We start from the raw sequence: 25,059 nt of genomic DNA, 5'->3' as shown, positions 1-25,059 counted from the left end.
ATTAGAGATAGAACTACCATATGACCCAGCAATCCCACATCTGGGTATTTATCTGAAGTAAGCCAAAAGACTAATTCAAAAAGATATATGCACCCCTATATTCATTGCAGCATTATTTACAATAGTCAAGATATGAAAGTGACCTAAGTGTCCATGGTACCTCCAATTCCCAAGCTCATTTATTTGTAAACAGAGCTTCACTGAAGGGAGGGGAATGGATAAAGAAAATGTGGTACATATATACAATTCTACTATTCAGATATAAATAAGAACGAAACCTTGCCATTTGTGACAACATGGATAGACCTAGAGGGTATTATGCTAAGTGAAATAAGTCAGACAGAGAAAGATAAACACCATATACTTTTACTTATACGTGTAATTAAAATAAATGACACACAAAACAGAAACAAACTCAGAGAACAGACTGATGCTTGCATGAGAAGGGGTTAGGGGGATGAGGTTAAGATGTACAAATTGGCAGTTACAAAACAGTCATAGGGATGCAAAGTACAGCGTAGGGATATAGTTAATAATGTTGCAATAACCATGTATGGGGCCAGGTGAGTACTAGACTTATCAGGGCGATCACTTTGTAAGTTATAAGGCAAATGTCTAACCACGATGCTATATACCTGAAAGTAATATAATATTGAGTATCAACTGTAAGTAAAAAAAAAAAAATTAATTCCAAAAAAAAGGGGTGGGGGGAAGAAAGGAAATCCTAGCAAGCCACTTCTTCAAGAGAGAAACTAGGAAATCGGTCGCATGTGGAATCTGCCACACGGCTTGGTCAGGACAAGACGGCTCGTGGTTCTCACACATCCTCAAGGACCAGCCCCACCCAGATGTCTGGGTCTCAGCTCAAAGCTCATATTTCTGTAGGTCTGGGTGGAGCCTGACAATCTGTATTTCTAACTAGCTCCCAGGTGATGCTGTCCCTACTTTGAGAACCATGGTAGTGGAGGAACCCCTCTTACACAGGGCCCAATTTCTCACAGGTCCTGAGAAGGGTCATGACCTTACCTCGTCTGAGTGAACTATCCTGCCAAGCTAATGAATACACTGCGATTGCCGAAGCATCTCCATCGCCTACTTGACTCCCAGGCTTGGCTGCATGTTGGAATTACAGAGAGAGCTTTTAAACCCCTCGGGACCCAGACCTCCCTCCAGATGAATTAAATCAGAATGGGGCTGGGGGATAAGTGAATATCAGTCCTTTAAAAAAATCTTTTTTTTTTTTTTTAAATTGACATTTAGAGAGAGGAAAGGAGAGAGAGAAAAACATCAATGTGAGAGAAACATTGATTGGCGACCTTCTGCATACATCCTGACCAGGAATCGACCCCACCCCCTCACCCCACCCCCTGTGCAGGAGACAATGCTCCAACCAACTGAGCCACCCAGTAGTTTTTAAAACTCCCCAAGTGATCCAAAGTGCAGCCAAGATGGGGAACTGCCACTCTAAGCAACGGACCAGAACAGACATTCATCAGGGCCTTACGCTAAGCCCGGGCCTGTCCTCTGAAGTGCTGGGCTCTTGCCTCCTGCACTGGGACACATGATCGGTGCTCAATAAACACTTGCTGAATGAATGAAAACTAATCAAACAGCAAACCTAAAGAGGCCAGCACCTCCCTTCTCCAGGGTACCTGGGTGAGACACAAATCATGTCCTTATAAATGGTTAAGCCTCACGAGGGCAGTGGCCCTAGGATAAAAGAAGCTCTTTTGAGAAGGCTCTGCTTGGGAAATAACACCACACTCATAAGTCCAAATACATATCATAACTACCATGGACAAGAACTAGGAAACATTTTCTTAGTCCAGCATAGGGGTAGACAAACTATGACCCACAGGCCAAATCCAGCTGCCACCCATTCTTATAAATAAAGTTTTATTGGCACACAGACACACCCAGTTGTGTCCACACTGTGGCTGCTTTCACACTACAAGGGCAGAGTTGAGTATTTTCAGCTGAAATGGTGTGGTTTGCAAAGCCAGAAATATTTACTCTCTGATCCTTTAGAGAACAAGTTTGCCAACCCGGTCCCTAGAGATATAAGAGGATGTGATTGTCTTTAGGTGGTGAAGTTATGGGTGACCACTTTCTTTTTTTATTTCTTCTTATATTAGCCAGCTTTGGAGTTGTGTGCTTATAGGAGCATGTGAGATAGGGTATGTGGTGAAACGGCTATAACCAATAAGGCTTCCAGGGATTATCAAGCAGACAGTAACCCTAACCCCCAAAGGGTTTATGGCTTAAAACCAGCGGAAGACCTGCTCGATCCAACACGGAGACTAATTTCACCTTGAGGTGACCCCTAGCCTCACTATACACTCACTGTAATGTGTTAGCATCCTAAACGACACACCCTGTGCACATGATCAGAAGGGAAAGCCCATGTGATGACCCAAAATGGCTGATGGGTTCTTCCAAGAAATCTCCACCCCTTTTCCAGAAAAATCCTGAATATTCCTCCCCTTTATTGAATGCCCTAGCCCTCGATTCAGCGAGCCCCAATAAAAGAAGTAAACCCCACTAGGGGGGCTGCTCTGCCTGTGGAGCAGCCACTCTGTGTCACTGCTTCACTAACACTCACTTTCCCTTTCCCTCTCTTGAATTCCTCCCTGCATGAAGCCAAGAGCCCACAGTGGGTCACACACTTTCAGGTCCCCAGGCCCCGGAACCCCGGCAACACATGTGTGTTTAAATCATAAACTGAAGGAAAAGAAAGTATGCCTCAATGTGGGCACCGGTGCCAAGCCACCTGGCTCTGCAAGGGACGGTACCTTGTTTCCAATGGCCTTTTTGGGTGGGAAGTTGTAGGCTCTCACTTGCGGGTATTTGCTCTGTAACTTGTGGTGCAGACTCCGGAACTCCGTGTACCGCCGATAGACATTCCACTCATCATCTTTTATCCGGATGTAGACCTGGCAAGAGAAGGAAAGAAAAACATGGAGACTTTTCTTAAAAGTTCATTGCAAAGGGTGGGCGTTGGGCAGTGCTCACCTACATCTGTGCAGGGGCCACATCTGTCTCCCGGGCCAGTGCTGCCCAGTGCTGGCACAGAGCAGGGACTCAGTACTACTTAGTGAACACGTGGGGATATGAAAGATGAATCAGGCAGGTTATGGGAACAACACACTATATATCGTTCCCCCAATTAATCTCAGCGATGCATTAGTAGTATTTCTGTCACATGCATACTGCAGCAGTGACAAGTTACTGGGAGAGTCTATTCCTCCTCTCTGGCTATGGGTGTCCTCATCCGTACACGGAGCTGACTAACAGCACCTCCTCCCGAGGCTGCGTGCACGGCATTCAGGTACAGAAACAACACAGCTGTGCCTGGGACCACGCAGACCACCAATCAATTTGGGGAAGGAGGGAGGGGCAGAGATAAGCCCAACTGGATGGAAGGTCATGTTCAGATGGGTAAACACAACAGGGACACAAAACATCATTATTTTAATCAAGCTGTAACTCCCAAGAGAACACTATGGGGGGACAAATTGTGAGGGCTGTCTCATCAGCTTTTTACAGGCCTAACACCCTCCAGGGAACCACAGCAACGACCCTGCGAGGGCAAACAGAAGTGGGAGAGGGATCCGTGCATTTAAAAAATTAAACGAGTTAAAGAGAGCCCGGAGAGTCAAGTCTGGATGATAAATAGCTAATGTAATTTGCAATCAGCAAATGTCAATATACATCTTAAGACCTCTTTAACCATAAAAACAGGCATCTCAATGTGATGATAAATTCTGCCTCCACATGAAAACCACCAGCATCCTCGATGCTGACATCATGCACTTGCAGTTTGGTTAGGCGACTATCAGGGTCTCTCACAATATTTGAACAAGACAGAGAAAGGAGGACTTAAACCAAAGAATTGCAAATAATGAATAGAAGTTTCCAGTGGAATTAGATGGAGAAACAGAGGCCTATCGAGTTTAGGAGAAGCCTCCAAGCTAAGCAAGACATCAAATACACTGGATGACAGATATCAAGTGACCTTCATCTGGCCTGAAGGATGAGTCTAATCCAATGTGATGAAATTCACAAAGTTCAATGTCAGGACCTGCCATAAAATTAAAAAAACTAACATCGTAAGTATAAGGTGGGGGAGAGAGCGCCCAGCAGCAGCCTGAGGGACAAAGACTTACAGGTCTCAGTAAATTCAAACTAAGTAAATAATGTGGGAGAGCCATTAAAAAGGCCACGCTGGTTTGGCTCAGTGGATAGAGCGTCGGCCTGCAGACTGAAGTCCTGGGTTCGATTCCAGTCAAAGGGCACATGCCCAGGTTGCCGGCTCGATCCCCAGTAGGGGACATGCAGGAGGCAGCTGATCAGTGATTCTCTCATCACTGATGTTTCTATCTCTCTCTCCCTCTCCCTTCCTCTCTGAAATTAATAAAAATGTATTATATATAAAAAAAAAAAAGACCATGTAGCTCTGGCTGGTAGCCCAGTGGTTAGGGCATTGGCCCACGGACAGAAGGGTCATGGGTTTGATTCCTGGTCAAGGGCACACACCTGGGTAGCAGGTCCAATCCCTGGCTCTGGTCAGGGTGCATACTGGAGGCAACCAGTCGATGTCTTTCTCTCACATAGATGTTTCTCTCTCTCCCCCACCCTCCTCCTTCCTTACCACTCTCTCTCTAAAGATCAACGGAAAAAGTACCTTCAGGTAAGGATTAAAACAAACAAACAAAACACCATGCAATCTTCAGACCTCATTAAAAGGTAAATGGCAATGTCTAGAATAAAGGAGTTAAAAGTCTATCCTAAATCTACCAGAGCAACTTGGTCAGGTTTTGGATGCCACCTGCTAAAAGATGACCTGAAATACATCCAGGAAGGCCCAGGACCACCTGCTACTCAAAGTGTAGTCTGTGGACCAGTAGCAGCAGCATCACATTAGAAGATGTTAGAAACCCAGCCTCTCAGGCTCCACCCAGAGCACTGACTCAGGATCTGCATTTTAATAAGAACCCCAAGTGGTTCATGCACACTTCAAAGCTTGAGAAGCACTAGGCCTTATGAGATGATTTACAACCAAGTTATCGGAAGAAAGAGAAACGACATTGGAGGATGATAACCTGAGCCTCAGGATGGAGGAGGTGGAGATCTCCAAACACCTCGAATGAAGAAGAGGAAAGACCAAGATGCCTGTTCCAGTGATTCCGGAAGCAGACTTCCAGCACGTAGAAAGTAGAGGAAGACATATTTCAGTAGAGAAGAACTTCCTAGCAGCAAAAGCTGCCCAAAGAGGAAAAGGTATGTCTCAAAGGGTTTCTTGGCCCTGGGTGTCCAACCAGTGCTATGATGACTGATAGGACTGTGATCACAATTACGCAAGTATTTGATTTATAACAGTGACGTACACATTAGACCCCCAAAAGCATCTGGAAGGGCCTGGCTAGGTATGGAGAGCTGGGCTTCAGGCTCACAATCTCCATAGACTGAGTCAGTGAGCAAATAAGCCTGGCAGAGCTCAGGGGACTTGGCATATTTGGGGCATTCTTTGAATCCTTCTGAGTGATAGCAAGTGCTCGCTGCCCACCCAGTATCCATTTCCCCCCAATATTTCTTGGGATAGCAATGTATTCAGAAAAACACACACAAAAAACACCTACATTTTCCTGTCTCCTTCACAGGTAAGAGTGGCTAATGAGATATAAACAAAAAGTACTGTTTGAGGATTCTAAGTTCTTAAGGAAATCTGACTCAGCCAACAAGTGCCTTATTTTTTGTTGTTTGTTTTATTCTTCTCTCTGTCTTTTGCCTTCCTTCTCAAACACAGATGTGATGACGGGAGCTCCAGAGGCCATTTGATGATCGTGAGGAAGTCATGAGAAGGGAAGCCAAAAGACAGAAAAACCTTGGGCCTCTGATGACATTTTGGATTCACTACACCAATTATTAGACTATCGTCTCAAAAATGTTTTAACAAAACAAATATTTATTTCTAGTTTGTTAAGGGCCTTTGCACTAGTGGCTGGATACAATTCTAGTCTGATATATCTTGAATGACTATATCTGCTAGCATATTCTTATACAACTCCAAAAATCTCCACCCCCGCCCCCCCCCCGCCCCGCAGAGGGGCAAGTTCAATCACTTGTCTGATCACTATGCACAAGACTAATTATCTAGATCAGGAGAGGCAACCTATAACCTATGGGCCAAATCCCGCCCCACCCATTTGCTTACTGATTGCTTATAGCTGCTTCTGCAATACCATGACAGAACCAAGTGGTAACAACAAAGACCTTATCTCCTAGAAAGCTGAAAATATTTAGTTTTTGGCTCTTTATAAAACAAAACAAAACAAAACAAAAAACTTTGCTGACCGCTGATCTTGATATTAGGAAAGTCCTTACTATTGTTATTTTTTTCACGAACATATCCAAGATGGAGTGTGGAGAAGGGCAGTGTTTTCAAATAGCCCCAGTCCCTGTATTAACCATCTGCGACCCAGGAATCCAGTGTCCCAAAGCTTCCCTGATTCGAAGGAGTAGGTGTTGTGGTCTGAATGTTTGTGCCCATCCACCCCTGACACCAAATTCCTATACTGAAACCCTAACACCCAATGTGAGGATATTAGGAGATGGGGCCTCCGGGGGGTGATTAGGTCATGAGGGTGGAGCCCTCATGACTGGGATTAGTGCCCTTATAAATAAGACTCCGAGAGCTCCCTCACCACTTCTGCCACGTGAGGACAAGTGAGAAGATGGCTATGCATGAACCAGGAAAAACAGATTTTCACCAGATGCCAAATCTGTAGCACCTTCATCTTGGACTTCCCAGCCTCCAGATCTGTGAGAAATAAATGTCTGTTGTTTAAGCCACCCCATCTACAGCAGTTTGTTATAGCAGTCCAAGTAGACTAAGATGATGGGCATTTGGGGAACCCCTCACAAAAAGCACAGGTAGGTGTCAGACAGACAGGTATTCCTTCCCTCTGACTATGTGTACATGGAGCTGACTACCAGTACCTCCTCCCAAGGTGGCATGGACGGTATTCAGGTACAGAAGCACACAGACCACCACACGCAGGAGTTGGAACTTAATTTGGAGAAGGAGGGAGGGGCAGAGATCAGCCCGACTGGATAGAAGGTCATGTTCAGATGGGTTCACACAACAGGGACATAAAACATTGTTATTTTAATCAAGCTGTAACTCCCAAGAGAACATTCTGGGGGGACAAAATGTGAGGGCTGTCTCATCAGCTTTTTACAGGCCTAACACCCTCCAGGGACACACAGCAACTACCCTGCGAGGGCAAACAGAAGCAGGAGAGGGATCAGTGCATTTTTAGAAATTACATGAGTTAAGAACAGCCCAGAGAATAAAATCTCCAATGATAAATGGCTGTTGCAACCTGCAACCGGGGAATGTCAACACACACCTTACTTAAAAACCCCTAATAGTGATATAAGCCAGCATCTCCAATGTGATGCATTCTTCTACATTTCTCATGGCACAGTCAAGAGCCAGCGCTTCCCTCTGGGGATGCCTGAGCCCCTCCTGCTCTTCAGTGGTCCCCCTTGGCCTTCCATGTGGGCACCTCCTCTTCTGCCCACCCTGTAAAGGGGAGGTCTTACCCGGGTCCTCCCTCCTACACAAATATCCATGGCTCGAGGGCTCTTACGTCATCATAGCCATCTTACTTCCAGCTCCGTCCCTTGCTGTGGCACCCAGGAGAGTGCCCATTTTCCTTAAAATCCTTTAATTTCTTAAATTCTTAAAATTTTCCTGCCTTTCTATAAAACATTCAGATCAGACCAACTGTCCTGTCCTAGAAACAGCACTTTTGGCCTCCCCACTTTCTCTGTGTTGTTGCTCCTGTTGTGGGTGACAGTAGCCATTCAAGAACTCAGAATGGAAGGACGTCGGGTTAGAAAGGAGCTCAGAAACCATTAGTCAGCCCTTCCTTTTACAAGCCATGGATTGGTGTGCCCAATACCCCCTCCCCGTCCCATATTGTCCACTTGGAGAATAAAGGACTTGAACCAGGTCTGCGCTTTCTATGACAGCACGCTGCTGCAGTAACCACGGCTCCGGAAGCCAGCAATGCCCTGCAAGATCCCGGAGGCCCCGCTGCCCCTTTCCCGGGCAGATCTCTTATCCTCAGGACGGTCTTCAGTCGTGCTTCTCACTTACGCCTCTCCCTCCTAACCTACCGCCATTAAGATGGCCCAAAATTACCTGACCGCTCCACCCTCAACTGCAATGCTTTTAGCATCCAAAATTGCAGAATGTTCTATGCAAATTAAGTTTTCCTTTTAAATTATACTAAACCCAACTGTGTACTTACTTCACTAAAAAATTGAAAGAATTTATGCACCAAATTGTTAGTGTTCTCTCCCTTCCATCCTTCTTTCCTCCCTCCCTTCCTTTCTTCCTTCCTATCCGCCCCCCCCCATACACTCTCTCTCTCTCTGGCTCTCCCATCCAAATTAAATTTGATGGGCCCAATTCCTTCTACTCGAGCCACAGAGATAATAATTCCTTGGAGCAATATAAAGAGTTGACCTCTTGCAAAACCAAGTTCTCTTTTAAAACAAGCAATAAAAAGCCACTTCAAGTCAATCTTCTTGACTCAGCAAAAGAAAAAGAAAATAGGTAATATCTCTAATCAGGAATTGGGACAAACCATCCCTTTTCTGTTTTAAGAGGAAGTTCCAATCTTGAGGTTTCTTTTCCACTGGGAAGAATTGCCCCAGTAATGCCTATAAAGCACTCAGGTAAGGACAGGTCAGCAGGGAGAAATAGCAAGACCTTAGTCCATTGATGAATCGAATCCAGAACAAACTCTATGTAGACAGGGCCTCTGGGAAATGCTTTCTTAAAAGATTAAGAACATCTACCAGAGCGTTCCCATCAGCCCTCATGCTCCTCGCCTGCTCTGCTGAGCACTCTATTCCTGGTTTCTTTAATCTGTTTTTGAACTAAACCTAAATGGACTCAAACAGTGTGCTCCTTCGTGTCTGGTTTCTTTTGCTTTATACTGTGTTTGTGAGGTGTCTGCATGATGTTGTGCAGAGCATTCACCTGTCCTTGTTCACTGCTGCATAGTGTTCCACTTACAAAAATTAGCCACAATTTATTTAGCCATTTTGCTGGGATAGGGAGTCAGGCTGTTTCCAGTTGGGACTATTATGGGTAAGGCAGCTATGAGTATTCATGAGCACGGCTTTTGTATTAATTTCTTTGGGGATCATAGATTGTAATGTGAAAGTAAAAATCACAAAGCTACTAGAAGAAAACACATCTTAATGACCTTGGGGTGGGCAAGGATTCTTATATAGAGTATAAAAGGGCACCAAGAGCCTTCTGGGCAGTAGTTACACGGGTATATACAAAAGTAAAAATTAACTGAACCAAAAACTTAAAGAGTTATGCACCTGATATTTATATGAAAGCTAGATTTAAAAGCAAAAGTAAAAAAAAAAAGCACCATGCCTTCACTATCCTCAGGAGAGTGAGCTTTTATCCTAACCTATGGACCTGGGATGTCTAAAGTGGACTGTAGTGAGTGAGCATCCACCTGGACATGACACACAGTCAGATGTCAGCATTCAGAGGGGTCCAGAGACTGGACTCTGGCCTCAGCAGACCTGCCTTCAAATCCAGCTCCACCTCTTGCTAGCTAGGTGATCTGGGTTATTTCCCCCCTTTAAGCCACAATTCTCCACTTGGAAAATAAGGACAGTCCTGGCAGCTGCTTTGTAAGGGCGGGAGGAGAACTGTGTGATTCTGTGCAGGACAACATCCCTTTTTGTGTGTTGTTGTTGTTAATCCTCACCAGAGGATATATTTTCCATTGATTTTTTTTTTTTTTTTTAAGGGAGAGAGTGAAAGGGAGGGGGAGAAATAGAGGGAGAGAAACAGCAATGTGAGAAAATGGTTGCCTCCCACTCGAGCCCCAACTGGGGCCGGGGATTGAGCCTATAACCAAGGTATGTGCCCTTGACCAGAATCAAACTCAAGACCCTTCAGTCCACAGGCTGACGTTCTAACCACTGAGTAACCGGTATGGTGCAAGACAACATTCGTTTTGTTGTTGTTGTTAATACATTTTTATTCATTTCAGAGAGGAAGGGGGAGAGAGAGAGTGATAGAAACATCAATGATGAGGCAGAATCATTGCTAGGCAGCATCCTGCATGCCTCCCACTGGGGATTGAGCCTGCAACCTAGGCATGTGCCCTGACTTGGAATCGAACCATGACCTCCTGGTGCATAGGTCGATGCTCAACCACTGAGTCATACTGGCTGGGCAGGACAACATTCTTTACATCTGTTACCACATCTAATCATCAAATGTTGCATGTTCCTGAGTACAATCTACCTCTGAAACACACACACACACACACCTACCTATATAAATCTATGTATTTACCAATCAATCAAGACTGGGAGACAGGAGGAAAAGGAGAAAAAGTGAGAGAAACAGGGAGAGGGAGAATGATCATTTAAAAGCTATTTTAAAGTTGATTTAAGACCCGGATCTGTTCTCAGGGTCTGCCCAGCACAGGCATAGCTTTCTAAGCCAGCAATATGCTGGCTCTTAGGCACACCTGAGGCCTACCATGCGAGAGGCAGAATGGCCTAGTGCAAGGGCTATGTAGGGAAACAGCCTGGGTTCAAGTCGTAGCTCTTCCCCTTGACAGCTGTGACCTTGGGGATGATATTTCGTCCATCTCAAGACTCAGCATCTCAATCTGTAAGATGGGGACAATACCAACTGGTTGGGTGGTTTTGAGCTGCCCTGCTTGGCAGGCAGTAGGCAGCGACAGCTGCTCATATTGTAAGCCCCTCACCTTCGTCGTCATCTGCCTTGTGTACATGAACTTCCCTATTACAGAATTAGGGGTAATTATAGGATGTGCAATCACAAAATTAAAGCAGGTAATTACCATGCCTAATTAATTGTCAAATGCAGGCAGGCGAGGAAACATAAACAGAATTCACAGTCTGTGGGCTGGGCAGTTAAACATCCCCTTTCTTCCAAAAAACTGTCAACAAAACAGCAGAGTTCGTAAATGACCTCCTTGGGTGGATGCTCAAGGACTAAAACAAAACCTGGGACTTGGAGCAAGCTCAGCGCACCTCGATCAGCTGCAGGCTGGCCCGGCATTTATACTGCCTGGTGACACAGGCACCAGGGCTCTCCAACAAGAGCACTGTTTCAGGAGGGACCTCACAGGAGACACTTGATGGATGCTGTAAACTCTGCGAGGACCAGACCCTACAGAGAGCCCTGCTGATGTGAATGCACAGGAGCGCTAGATAGATGCTCATTTACAAACCTGGCTTGGAAACAAAACTTTGGGCTGCCCCTGCTTCCTGCAGCATAGAGCAAATGTATCCTTCTGCACTTCAAAAATCAGACAACTTTTTGAAGACCCAAATCCTTCCACCTCAGCAGCGAGCGCGTTATGCTTGTTGTGACAGCCAGGAGTGAGAGCTAGCAGTCACTCCCATGACACCCTGGGACTTGCGGAGGTGATGTGCCCTTTACAGACATTTCACCTATGATTCTAACAAAAGCTCTGCAATTTCACATGCCTTAAGCCGGAGATTGGAACAATGGGGCGACATGTGCCCTGGGCAGTGAGGAGAACCAGAACCAGCCCGTGTGGTGCTGCCGGGGGCACATGCGGCACCGCCCCACCTCAGGAAAACACTCCAAACTCCGACACCCTGAAAATGGACTGTTATGTTTAAAGATGGTCAGATGGCATTAGGACAAGGATTCTTTTAAAAATGGCTGTAGGTCTCTAACGCGTTTAGCTTCCTTCGTACCCAAGGAATGAAATGATTTGCGTTTTGGTTGGCAGCCTGTGTTAATGTATCCCAACAGAACTTTCCTCTTAATGAAATGGCTTCATGTGTTATTAACTCTTAAGTGTCCTCGCTGCTAGAACAAAACGCCTGACTTAGGGTACGAATGATGAGGGAGGGGTGGCATCGCAGCCATGCCGAGCACAGATGAAGAACTTAGCTGGTGAAGAAGGACCTTTCCGCTCACAGGGTCACGAAATGAGGCAGACTGGGTAAGAACTGCCAGCCCCACCCCACACCTTTGAAAGGAGCGTACAGATGTGCGGTTCAGAAGTGGACAGAGCAGCCCAGTCTGCTCTCCCTGAACGGGGTGCTACACCCATCCGTGCCTCCCTCCAGGAAGATCGGGGCTCCCCGCACTCACTGCCATCCAGCCCAAGGGCGACTGCCACCGACGTCTGACGCCAACCTCAGCTCCTCTGAGAGCACGAGGCCACCTTCCCACAGGCTGCACCGGGCAGGCTGGGAGGCGACGCGAGCAGGACACTGGGACTGGGGCCTCTACTCTTCACTCGAGACCCTGCTCAGGTTGGGTCTCCCCTCCCCCATCCCCTGTGGACCCCAAGCAGAACTGGATGCTCCCTCCTCTGTAACCGCCAGTGCCTCTGATGTGCCAAGCTCAGGGCTGGGCCCTGGGACATGGTGGAGAACAAAACCAGGCATGACTCCTGCCAACCAAACAGCCGACCCAATGCAAATAACACACAGGAACCTACCATTCCCGCAGAGATAGGCTGTGAGGACAGGGCCTGGTTCTCTCAACTGAGCTGGGAGATATGAGAAATTCTCTATCCACTGTGCCAAACCGGCTAGAGCTGTCATGCTTTGGTTTAAGGGGCAAATCAGAGAAAGCACTTACCCCTCCCCCATCCTGAGCCAGAGCAACAACCACCACTAGTGGGCATGTGTACCCAGGGGCGGGCTGCCAGCAGCATCAGGGGCCACGGAGAAAATCTCAAGGTCCTTGAGTGCACGTCAGAAATAGGTGGAGCCTTTGATGGGAGTTCATTTCCGCAATCAAGCTGCTGGGGGATCCAATGGTCACATTTGGGGAATTTTAAAAGGAAACATGACTTCATCCTGCCATCACATGCTGCAGCCTGGATATCTGAGTCATGCACATTACCCCCTTAGCCACATGCACTGCAACAGACGTTCATTTGCTAAAAGCTGGTTACTCTGCTTGTGGCACCGAAATTATGGACAGAGTTTTAAACTCATTGGGAAAGTAGAAAAGTCTTCTGGTTTCCTCTTCACTGATATATAGACTAGCCAAGTCTTCTGAGGTGGGGGGATGACTACTTATGATATACTAGAGGCCCGGTGAACAGATTCATGCACGGGTGGGGTCCCTCGGCCTGGCCTGTGCCCTCTTGGAATCCGGGACCCCTCGGGGGATGTCGGAGAACTGATTTTGGCCTGATCCCCACAGGCCAGGCTGAGGGACCCCACCGGTGCACGAACTGTACACCGGGCCTCTAGTATGCATATAAGATCTTTGGTTAATCTCTTCCTGCCCTCCCCCTCCCCCTTCCCCTCTGAGATTCATCAGTCTGTTCCATGTTTCCATGCCTGTGGTTTCTGCTCCTGCGTTGAACGTCTGCCCCCTGGTAGTCAGTGTGCATCATAGCTACCAGCCGGCTGCTTAGGCTTTTATATCTATAGATAAATTGATAAGTATGATTTCAATCACATGTGAGTATGTATACAGTTATATCCCCTAAAATAAGACCAGAAAGATTCAAGTCAAAACATTAACAGTGGTTATTTACAAATACTGGTAGATTTTTTTACTATCTTTATGATTTCTTTTCTTTTTTTCAAACTTCTACTCTAAGCCAAGCTATTTTTTTGTTTGTTTGTTTTCTGTTAATCCTCACTCGAGGATATTTTTCTATTGATTTTTAGAGAGAGTGGAAGGGAGAGGGAGAGACAGAGAGAAACACCAATATGAGAGAGACACATTAAGTGCTTGCCTCCTGCATGCACCCTGACCAGGGCCGGGGAACCTGCAACCGAGGTATGTGCCCTTGACCAGAATTGAACCCGGGACCCTTCAGTCCATGAGCTGACTCTCTATCCACTGAGCCAAACCGGCTAGAGCTATGATTTCTTTGTGGTTGTCCAAGTTTCCCAAATTTCATTTGTCTACTAAATAATGACTTTGGTGAAAGAAAAAGTAAAAGGTATTTTTCAAGTGAGTGGGACTTCTGGTGGGCACTGGGAAGACAGCGCATATCCTATCCCCTTCTCTCCAAATATAATTGGTTAAGAGTTAAATAGAGAGATATTTGAAATACACAGCTACATCCAAAACAAAGGATTATCTCTGTCATTTAGGAACAAAGAGGAAACCTCCCAGAGTGGAGGGTGAACAGAGCTGACCACAGAAGCAGGGCCTGACCTGGGCTGCAGGGCCAGAGGGTGAGCGCTCGCTGGGCCTGGGGAGCAGGCAGCCCTGCTGGGGCAGGAGGCCAAGCTGGGCGACCAGTGTGAAGCCAGGGCTGGGGCCTGAATTCTCCCAATGTTACAAAATGTAAGGGAAACCCTTTCAGAAGGTCTGGTGCTCCAAAGTGCTTTTCAGCCCAATCAGCTGTGATGCTGCTGTCTGTACTAGAAGGCAAGTTACTTTCCACGCTGTATCCTCAGAGCTAGTGCCTTGAGGAAGCTGCTGGCGTGGGAAATATGTTTTTTTAAACACAGTAAGTCTCTTTGCCTCGGAGAGAAGGGCCTGGTGAGAACTTGCTCTGACTGCAGAACTCCACTTGAGTGGGAAACCAACCTGCCTCTCACTCTCATCACTGTAACGACAGAAGCAAAACGCCTCTGACAACACCCTTCTAAGCTGAGCTTCGGTGCATAGGTATCCAATCCACTTCAGTTACCCAGTGTTAATGAGCGCCTGCTAAGTGCCAGGACCTGCTGGCTGCGAGGAGACAGACAAGGTGGAGAACAGTTTCGATCAGTGACTGCGAGCACACTGGGGACCAGAGCGCCTGGGTTCATATCTTGATTTCACCTTCTTATTAGCTGTGTGACCATAAGTAACTTACTACAAACCTCTCCATGTGCCTTAATTTCTTAATGTGAAATGCATCTACCTTCTAGGATTGTGTAAGATCAATCACTTTCCTTGGCATGTAAATATTTAACAAGAGTTAGCTGTTATTAGCAAAAGCTATGCACCTGCTTCTAAAGAAGGTCATACATTAGTGAGGCAGACAGACGGACAGACAGAAACTGTGGTCCAGTGGAGTGTTAGCACAGGTAGGAGACAAGGAGAAGCAGCATGGGATGCAGTGTGGAAGCCATCAAGGAAGGCTTCCTGGAGGTGATGTCTGAGCAAAGCCTTAAAGGATGGGGCGAGAGGGAGGTGGGAAGAGGGCAGTCCAGGCCAGAGCCACAGGAGGAGTTTTCTACTCTCCTCGATTACACCAAGACCTTTCCAAATCCAATGTTCCTGAGAACAGGAAATGAGAAGAAAATGGTAAAAAAGAATTGGGCATTTGAACAAGCGGTGCACTCAACTTGGGAGATGCCAAACAAATGGACGCCCAAAAGATGGCTTGAGCATCCCCTTCTGAATGAGGAGTGTCAGCTGCATTTACTTGTCCTCCCAGACGTGAGCTAGGGAGTGATCAGGTCCCGTTCCGGCCGGCAGCCTTGCGTAAACGAATGGGCTAGGGAGGCCACATTCAGCAAGGATGCCCTTAGAGCAGCCTTGGGCAAACTACGGCCCGCGGGCCGGATCTGGCTGTTCTATCCGGTTCTCTTGCTCTCCCCTCCGCTCCTTTACTTTGAATTTATATTAGTTCACACAAACACTCCATCCATGCTTTTGTTCCGGCCCTCCGGTCCAGTTTAAGAACCCATTGTGGCCCTCGAGTCAAAAAGTTTGCCCACCCCTGCCTTAGAGTGTCACTTTCTAATGTGACTAAGAATGACCCTCCTTCTCTGGCTGCTGCTAATGATCCTTTAAGGAACTGGTAGCACATGTGTAGCACTCGATCCCCGCCAGGCTCTGCTCTGCTCTGCTCACCGTGCCTCTGCTCTGGGCACGCCATCCCCACTGGGAGCAGGCGCTTCGCTCCTGGAGAGAAACCCTGAGAGCCAGTCTAACACTGTCCCTGGTCCCTCTCTTTGTCATCACAGACTCTTTGATTGCCATAAGAAAAGCCAATTTGCTATGACTTTGGGGGAAATGGTGACTTACTGGAAGGATATGTAAGTATTGCAGGGAACTAAAGGCTGGCTGTGCCCTGGGTCCCTCCGGGGCTGGACTAGGAGCCAGAAAGCCACCCAGAACGGGGCAGTTAGCTGCACACCCACACTCGGCTTCTCTTCACGCTCCCACGCGATTCTGCTCACTCTGTAGGCTCACTTTCTCTGTCTTGAGCTCATAGTCCAACCACAACACCCCTCAAACACAGCCCTATCAACACTCAGACCAACCCAGCCAATGACCGCCAATCTCAAATGTCCCGGGAGAGAGCCCCATAGTGGATACTGAGGGTTCCTCTCTACCTGGCACCCATGCCCCCTCTTCAGGAGGCAGCACCTCAATTCTCCTAGAGCAGTGGTCGGCAAACTACGGCTCGTGAGCCACATGCAGCTCGCGAGCCGCGGTTTACCGCTCTGTTGACTAATGTGTTTGCCTACCACTGTCCTAGAGGGACCCACTTCCCACTCAACCTCAGGCTCTGCTTCCTGTGGATCCCACTGCAGCTCTGACCCTAGAGGGGCATGAGATCAAGGTCTGGCCTGGCAAAGCCCACCCAGGTCAGGCCATTCAGGTCTGACTGGGAAGGAGAGGAGGGCTCTTTAGTTATACGTGGCCTGTGAGGGTGTAAGCTCAGAGCTGCTGGAGACACCACAGGAGGGAACCTACCAGAAAATAAAACCTTTAGAGAGGGAAGCAGAACTGATGCAGAGGGGCGGGGGGGGGGGGGGGGGGAGGGGAAGGAGAGTGACTGGGCTCCTGGATCAAGCCACACCTGAACTCCTTAGCTACATGAGCCAATAAATTCTGTTTTGTTTAAGATGATGTTTTTTGCCACTCGCAATCAAAAGAATTCAGTCCTAAAGAGAATGTAATAAGGCCTGTATCTGGACCGTTTTCCCCTGGGTGAGTGTCCACTCTGGCCAATAAGCTATGACAAATATCTGCCCCTGTGTATCTGTGTGGTGTATATGTGGGCAACGGGGGCAATTCTCAGAGAAGTAAGAGTAGATTGGTAAATAACCCAAAGGATACCTCCTCCTTGGTACCCAAGGTATTGTCCCTTCTGGGTTTAATGGGCGCTTTAACTCATTCGCACAACAGAGCAAAGCTCCTCTGGTGCCCTTGGCAGTGACTCTGGCAACTGTGGGCTGGAAACCTGGGAGCCAACACCAGGACACAGACACTTCCTCCCCATTCCGGAGACAGGACTAGTGCTGACTTCTAACAGCAGAACATGTGCATAATAAATTTAGACTTTCCAACAAGAACTGATCCTTAATCACACAGCTTCCAATTCCCCGCAATAACTGAAGCAGGACTGTGCAGGGACTGGGCGGGCACATCAGGCCCCGATTATCCTTCCTCCCCTGCACTCCTCCAAGGTCTCTGCGTCTCCTCAGGATGCCTCGGCAGCCTCGTCTTGGCATTATGGGGACCCTTCCCCATCGAAATGCATTCAGGAGGCGTTAAATAACGCCAAGAAGACAGCACTGAGCTTGGGCAGAAATGCTACCAGATGCCAACTTAGCTCCAGGCAGGCTCGTGGAAGGACCATGGCAGATGTGCCTGTGACGGGCCCAGGCACTCCTTCACACGCTATCCAGGGCCCAAGGTGAAGCGGCAGGAGCTCCACCCAGAGCCACGCAGATGCAGCTCTTGCCTACACAGCTGCAAGCCTGTGCGCAGTCTTCAGTCCTCCTCTTTGAAAAGCATCCAATTTAAGAATTTTTGCAGTAATCATTTCAGAGTAATTAAAAACAAACACAACAATAGAACATTTCAGCTGTGACAGGAGAACTCCATGCTCCCTCTCTAAGGCACGATCAGGAAGAGCCCTCCTTTATCTCCCCACACAACTGGACTGCGCCTGCTGGCAGACCACACACAGAATGCAGCTCATACGCCTCTGGCAATCATTTCCCCTCCTAATGTTGCCCAGGAGAGCATTAAAAACAAAGTTCCCGATGCCCAAGATGGGGCTGTGATGAACATTCTTTCACCTCTCACACATGCAAGGCACTAAGGTAGGTGCTTAACGAATATCACTTGGTCTTGTCAGCATCTTTTTGGGGTGCGTTAAATGATGTGAATGGGGTTTCCCCAAAGGCCCGGAGCCAGCTGTGGTGGAGATGTGACTTGAACTCTTGTCTTTTCCAGCTCCCAATCTGTCTTTCTTCCCCCTCCACACTTACGCAGCAGGGAAGGAGCTCCGGCCCCAGAGAAAGCAGCATGTGGGCATCCTGCAGACCCACTGTGTGTCTGCAATGCTCAGAAAATCAAGCATGGGAGGCCCCACTCCAGGCAACAAATGTTAAAACACCAGTCTGTGGAATCTGCTGCCTCTTTTAAGCCCTGGCCCCAGCCTGGCCAAGTTACTTAACCTTTCTGAGCCTCAGTTTTAGCATCTGTACAATGGGGGTACTTCTAGCATCTACCTCACAGGATTGTTGTCACGGCCCAATGACACAATGCATGACACGTGTCTACCATGTTATTAGTGGTATTTATGAGGGGTTGAGTTCTTGTTAAGTGTTAGATGGATACACGATGTGACTTGATTCTCTATGCCAGAATCGCTACTTGGTATGGGGAAGAAAGAGAAAAAAGGCCTTGCCTGATACATCAGCTTACTGCCCACTAATGAGGGTGGCATGGAGGCAAAGGAGTTGATCCAAACACTCTGTTAGCACTGAGACACCCAAAGCATTTTCCCTCGACACCTGAGGCAGATAGGGTGATGAAGGTGCCTGCCTTCCAGGGGTTCATGGGCAGGGGAACTCCTGAGCAGCTCCTGTCTCCCTGGCCTGTCTCCCCATATTTGGAATCCTTCCTGGGGCACGGGCCCCCTGAAAACATTCAGAAAGCTCAGGGCTTCTCTCCTGGAAAAAAGGCCATCACACACACCCCCTTGGGTGAATGCACACACACGTGCACCCACCAGCGCAGACACGTTCACAGATCGTCTCAGCTCATTCCAGAATGTGAGGAAGCAGTGACTGGCCAGGTCTGAGCACTACGGTAGAGTTCCTGAGTAACACACCCTGCAGACCCGCAGCTGCAGCGCCCCCTGTGGGCCAGCACTCTGCAGCATTCACATGTCCACTCTCCTCGACTCCATGCTGCAACCCCAAGGGCCAGTGTCACACTCACCTTAGAGAGGGACACACCCTCTGAGAGGAGACAGGGCGCTTCTGGCTGCAATAGGGTCCCACCACACGCAGACACTGCCCGCTTCTAGGAACCCCTCACTCCCAGATCCTAATGCGCACCCAAGCCTGCCCACGATGGTGGCAGACAAGCCGCACAGAGGCTGCGGCAGAGGGACAGCCTGTGCTTTTGGCAGCCAGGAAACCCAGCGGATAGCCCAGCAGCCTGCTGTGATGTAGCAACTGAGCACTGGGGGTCATTCCCCACAGCTTCCTCCTGAGATCCTGCCCAGTCCATGTCGGAGCCACACACAGTGCCAACAGAGACAGACTGGCCTTGTCTGCAGGAAGGAGTGTGATAACCAAAACATGGTACCTGCTGACCCAAAGGATTATGGGCTAAAGAACGGCCCATGGAAATACTGAAGTGTCTGATTACAGGGTGCTGCCCCTTATAAACCCAACCCGGCCCACTTGGTGTGAACGCTCCTTTTCACTGTGGAAATACTGGAGTCTGATTACAGGGTGCTGCCCAGACCTGCTTATTACAGCCGTATTCTTTTCTAAAATCCAAAAGGAAAAGAAATGAAAACATGTATCTTGCATTTTGGCCTCAATAATTTTGAATACGGGGTCATGAACCTTCAATAAAAGAGTCCATTTAAATGAAATTGAACTTTATGAAAATCCGCACAGAAACAAAAGGCCAAAATTACAACCTAGAAATCTCTTAAATTGCCCATAAAATACAGTAAACTTGGTCTGGTATGTACCACCAACAGTAATTTGGCTATATAAATGTATAATGAGCATAGTAGCACGGAATATATAAGGGCTATATGCAAAATGCAATTTCACAAGATTTTTAATTATATAAAAGCGGCAGATCTTTTAACACTATACTCTGGGAGCAGCTTTACATCTAATACCAAGGAAAGAGCCCACAGACTGTCTCCCCTGTCTTATGCTTCTTTGAGGGTACTTGATGAGAGAAGGGTAGGATGGCTAGACTATTTAAAATTCTCTGTTTTCCCTTTGCCTCCTGTGGCACATTGAATTAGTGGCCCCAGTTCCTGCCCCTCCACATACCCACACCATTCGCCATGTGTCTTTGGGGTCCCGCTCACTAGAGCCAGATTGTACCTTCTCTGACTTCGGGCTTGACCATCTCGCTTGCTTTGGCCAACAGAAAATGAGCAAACGCAACGCAGGCAGAGGCTTGGGATACCCTGAACGGCTGGGTGCGTCTCTGCACCTCTGCCTGCAGCAGAAGGGCACATGCCAGTTAGCCTGCTGGCCAGGAAGGATGAGAGGCATGCGGAGAGTCGACTGACTGCACCTTGGACCACACCAGCCTAGACCAGCCAACCTCCAAACAATCCACAGATGTGTGAGCAAGAATAAATTGTGTTAAGTTGCTAAATCCGGGGGTTGTTTGTTACACCAGATTACTGTGGCAATAGGTAGAATAGGTAAAACTGGGTAAGTTGAACACATACGAAGCCACTCTATAGAACACTTATGATGTGGTCCATGGTTTTCACTGTACTAAGGGTTTTCAATGAAGGCAGGCACCTTCATCACCCTACCTCCACTGTGTTGGTTGTGAAAGAGGAATAAAGAGATGATCTCTATTTACCACCATGGGATCCTGGGCTGGAAGATGAAAAATGTCAACTAATGTTAATTTATTGACTGTTTGACAACTACGTTAAACACTGGAGAGGAAGTAGGAAAATAAAAAAAAAATGTGAGGATTAACACTAACTCTGAAACAACACTACCATGTCCTGGCACCAACAGCGTCACAGGCTCTGGTGCTAAGCGTCACAGGCTCTGGTGTACGCCACATTTAATCCTAATAAAAACGCCAAGAGGCAGGGACTATTGTGTTCCTTATTTTACAAATAAACTGAGGCTCAGAGAGCCAGATCCGAGTGCAAAATCCCAGATGGTTAATAACTACATATAACTTAGGAATCTTCAACTACCTCTCACCACTCCCACTCTTAGCTTTCAAGCACCCTTTTTACTTCCAAACCCCTTTTTCAAGCCAAATCCTATGTGTAGATCTGATGTATATAAGAGATGAAGGCTGAGCAGCACCTGTCAAAGCAAGGAGGGTGTTAGGGCCCCACCGGTCCCTCTCTACCCAGGTGGATCTGAGGCCCCTTAGCGGAGCACTGGGTCACCACAAACCCAAGCCTGAAAGCACCCAGATGGGAAGATCAGATCCACAGTCCTTGACAAAGCACACAAGGCCCTCCCCATTTCCTCCCTGCCTGCCTCAGCAGCCCCAGCCCCTCTCACATTCCACCTTGTAGCCAGGGCCACATCCCCAGGGACCCCTGAATGCTCTCCTGTCCCTGCCCCCACCCAAGTGCTCCACTGGGTGTGGTCTTTTCTATGCCAAGCCCTCTGCCTGCAATGCCTTTCCCTCATCCATCTGCCTGGCCAAACCCCACACATTTCCCAAGATAGTTCACTATGTTCCTGCTACCCTCCCCAAAGATTTCCTACTGGGCTCTGTAGAAACTTTGTCATATCTCCAACCCCACATAGCCCTCTACCATATTTCCCTATGTTTCTTCCTAGCATTTTGCATAATCAGAAAATTTCTTACATATTTATTTATTGACTGCTCCCTGTCTCCTCTCAGCTAGTATGTCAACTCCACAATTCTTATTCACTATGCTCCAGTCCCCAGACCAGTACCTGGAAAATAACAGATGCCCAATAAACACTGCTCAATGAATGAATAATAACACCTGAACATTCACCTGCATTGGTGCCTTTGACAAGTCTTTCTATCCATACCAGGAGGTAAATGTCCGAGGGCAAGAACCCATGGGTGAGATGCTCCTGGGAAGCCCCAGTGCCTAGAGGTGCTCAGTAGGTGCTGGGTGGGTGGGTAGGTAGAAGGATAGGATTGGATCTTTGAATGAATGGATCAATGGAAGAAAGAGAAGGAAATAAAGAAAAAGGCACACAGGAGGGAGGGCAGGCAGGCACATTGCTCATCCACTGCATCCAGTCACCTATTCTATATAATAAAGGTGTAGTATGCAAATTGTCCCCTCAACCGGGAGTTCGACCAGGGGGCGGGGCCAGCCGGTGGAAGGGAGGGAGTATCCGGCCAGCAGCCGCTAGGGACCCTACCAGTGCACAAATTTTGTGCACTGGGCTTCTAGTGTACACATAAATACACATATTCTTGTTGGTGACTGATAGGGAGCAATGGACTGCTATCTTTGACAGGCAGGACCAAGGTCTGGGTGTACAAACTTCTGTGTGAAACCCCACCAGCCCCCTGTGTGAATCAAGATTTTGTAAAGAAGATATAGGACATTCGCAGCAGTGGAACTGGGGAAGTCAAAAGGGTAGCATGTAAGATAAAAGAGAAAGAGATAGGGACCTGGATCCAAAACTCAGGGAGGGAAGAGAGAGGAACACTGGCTAATGTGAAGGGAAGAGGATTTTTGGTCGCCATGGCTCTGACAGCCACAGCGCAACAGGCAGCCACCACCACCTACAGGTCAGTTACAGACACAGCGGATGTTGGCCAAACTTCCATTGTTTGCTTGGCCTGTGGCTGACCAGGAACAGAGGAAGTTCTCAATAATAAGGCCTTAGACTGGGAGAGACCCACAGTCCAGAGGCCCAGCCCACGATGCCAAGGGCTGTGTGTGTTATAGAAAACACCAGAAATATACCCTGGTGTGAGTGGTCGCCCAAGTAAGACTCAGAGCTCTGACGTTCAAGGGGTCTCAGAGCTGGCTGACGGCTCAGGTCTTCCAGGAGAAAGAAGAAACATTTGTCAGTATGGATGAAGCCAGCACTCTCCCTCCTCCATACCACAGCCAGAGAGGCGAGTCCAAAGCACAAACTAATGTCCTTTAATGGACACTCAAGTTTAAGTCTAAATTTCCGGACACGGCTTAAAGGGCACAGAAAGATTTTTCCTTGCTCATCTCTCTCCTCAGATTCTTCTCTGGACCCTCTGGTGTGGCTCAGTTGGGTGAGTGTCATCCTGTGCACCGGAAGGTTGCCAGTCCAATTCCCGGGCAGGGACATGCCTGGGTTGCAGGTTCAATCCCCAGTTGGGGCACATACAGAGGCAATAAGTTGATGTTTCTCTTCCTCTCCCTTCCTCTCAGGTAAGTATGTCCTCGGGTGAGGATTAAAAACTAATCTTCTCTGGCTACTTTCCCTTTTAACTCAGCAATGAGCCATAACACCGAGCAGCACCAATACTTGTGGAAATTCATAAACAGCTGTTGACTAAACGAAAGAACTTCAGATCCCTAAATGTCACGTGCTATAACCAGCTCTAGGGTTCTGGGCATGCAGTTCTCTCGACCTCTTTCAGAGAACTCATGGCAGCAGTTAGGAAGTGCACTTGGTTCCAGAACACCAGGGGCCCAGTCACCTGGGGTTTATTTTCTCATGTGCAGCAGTTTGGAAGGAGGCAGTCCAGGACTGGTATGGCTACTCCACAAAGTCAACAGGGACCAAGGGCCTTCCATCTTTCTATATTACCAACCTCACTGCACAGCGGTCTTCCTCAAAGCCACCCCATGGACCAAGATGGCTGCTGGAGTTTCAGCTATCATGTCTGAATTCTAGGCAACAGGACAGAGAAAGAGGAGAAGGGAAAGGTATGCACCACACATATGAGGTATGTTCTGAGAAGCCATACCCAACATATCTGCCCTTATCTCACTGGCCTGATTTTAGTCACATGGCCACATGTAGCTGCAAGGGAAGCTGGGAGATTTGGTGTTTTCCACTTAGGCACACTGCCCAGGGCTCTGTAACTAAGACATAGTGAGAAATGAATATTTTGGGTAAGCAACTAGCAACCATTGCCACATTCCTATATATCCAACTACCATATCTTGACAGAAGGCCAGTGGACTAAAAGAATCCTAAAACCCCATTCCTGTTCTCTCAATGCCCACAATCCAATTGAGGATTAAGAAAAATAAGGCTGAAAAGATAAACGACAGTATCAGGTACAAATAAAATGGACCACAAGTCCTATTGCAGTCTTTGAAGGATAAGTCATATGCAAATAGGAAGGCAATTAAAAATTACCGAGCACTCACTATACACTCGGAGTTCTGCTAGGCACTTTATATATTTTTACCTCTTTAATGTTCATAACATTCAAAGTAGGTATTTTTATCCCCATTCTGCAGAAGAGGAAACAAACTTGGAAGGGTCATATGATGTGCCCAGGGCCACACAGCCAATAAGGATTCAGAACAGGATGGCTGATGTGCAGGTCTAGCATCGCTTGTTTACTCTAGTCCACTACTGGTGGCTCAGGGGAAGGTGGTGGGTGTGGGGCAGGGGAAGGTGGGGGGTGTGGGGCAGGGGAAGGTGGTGGGTGTGGGGCAGGGGAAGGTGGGGGGTGTGGGGCAGGGGAAGGTGGTGGGTGTGGAGCAGGATTCTGAGAATGGGTCTGGGCTCACTGAGGAAAGGTGTGATTGATTAGCTATGTCTGCCATGAACCTGGTCAGGGGAGAGCCATGTGTTTAACATGCCTGTTTAAGAGACTGCGGGTTGTTGGACTATGGAAATGCTGCATTTGTACTCTGGTGTCTACGTCTGCACAGGAGGTGGGAGGTGGAGGGTGGGAGGAGACACGTGCTGCCAGTAGGTGAGATGGCCCCGAGTCTCGCTAAGATTCTTGTCTGCATGTAGGGTCCCTGTGCCTCGAAAAAGTGGGTGCTTAGAAACCTGCCAGAATGAAGGCCACCTCCAAGCCCTAAATTATGCATCTTACTAACAAAGAGCTCAAAAGTAACAAAAGAAGTGACAGCTACAGTCAGA

At 47.8% G+C, this 25,059-nt stretch overlaps 1 protein-coding gene across 5 annotated transcripts in view; it reads right to left on the bottom strand.

Moving 5' to 3' along the window:
* SNX29 (sorting nexin 29) overlaps positions 1-25,059 on the bottom strand; it is a 580,852-nt gene that overhangs the window by 182,995 nt on the left and 372,798 nt on the right. For all 5 annotated transcript variants that reach the window (XM_080678985.1, XM_080678988.1, XM_080678984.1 and 2 more), the window contains one exon: positions 2,793-2,933. In XM_080678985.1, the coding sequence (XP_080535111.1) occupies positions 2,793-2,933 (141 nt within the window). The remainder of the gene's footprint in view (positions 1-2,792; positions 2,934-25,059) is intronic.

Source organism: Plecotus auritus, assembly GCF_963455305.1.
Source record: "Plecotus auritus genome assembly, chromosome: 7".
Lineage (NCBI taxonomy): Eukaryota > Metazoa > Chordata > Mammalia > Chiroptera > Vespertilionidae > Plecotus > Plecotus auritus.
The sequence above is the reverse complement of the archived record's forward strand: the minus strand, read 5'-3'. Positions and strand labels throughout refer to the sequence as shown.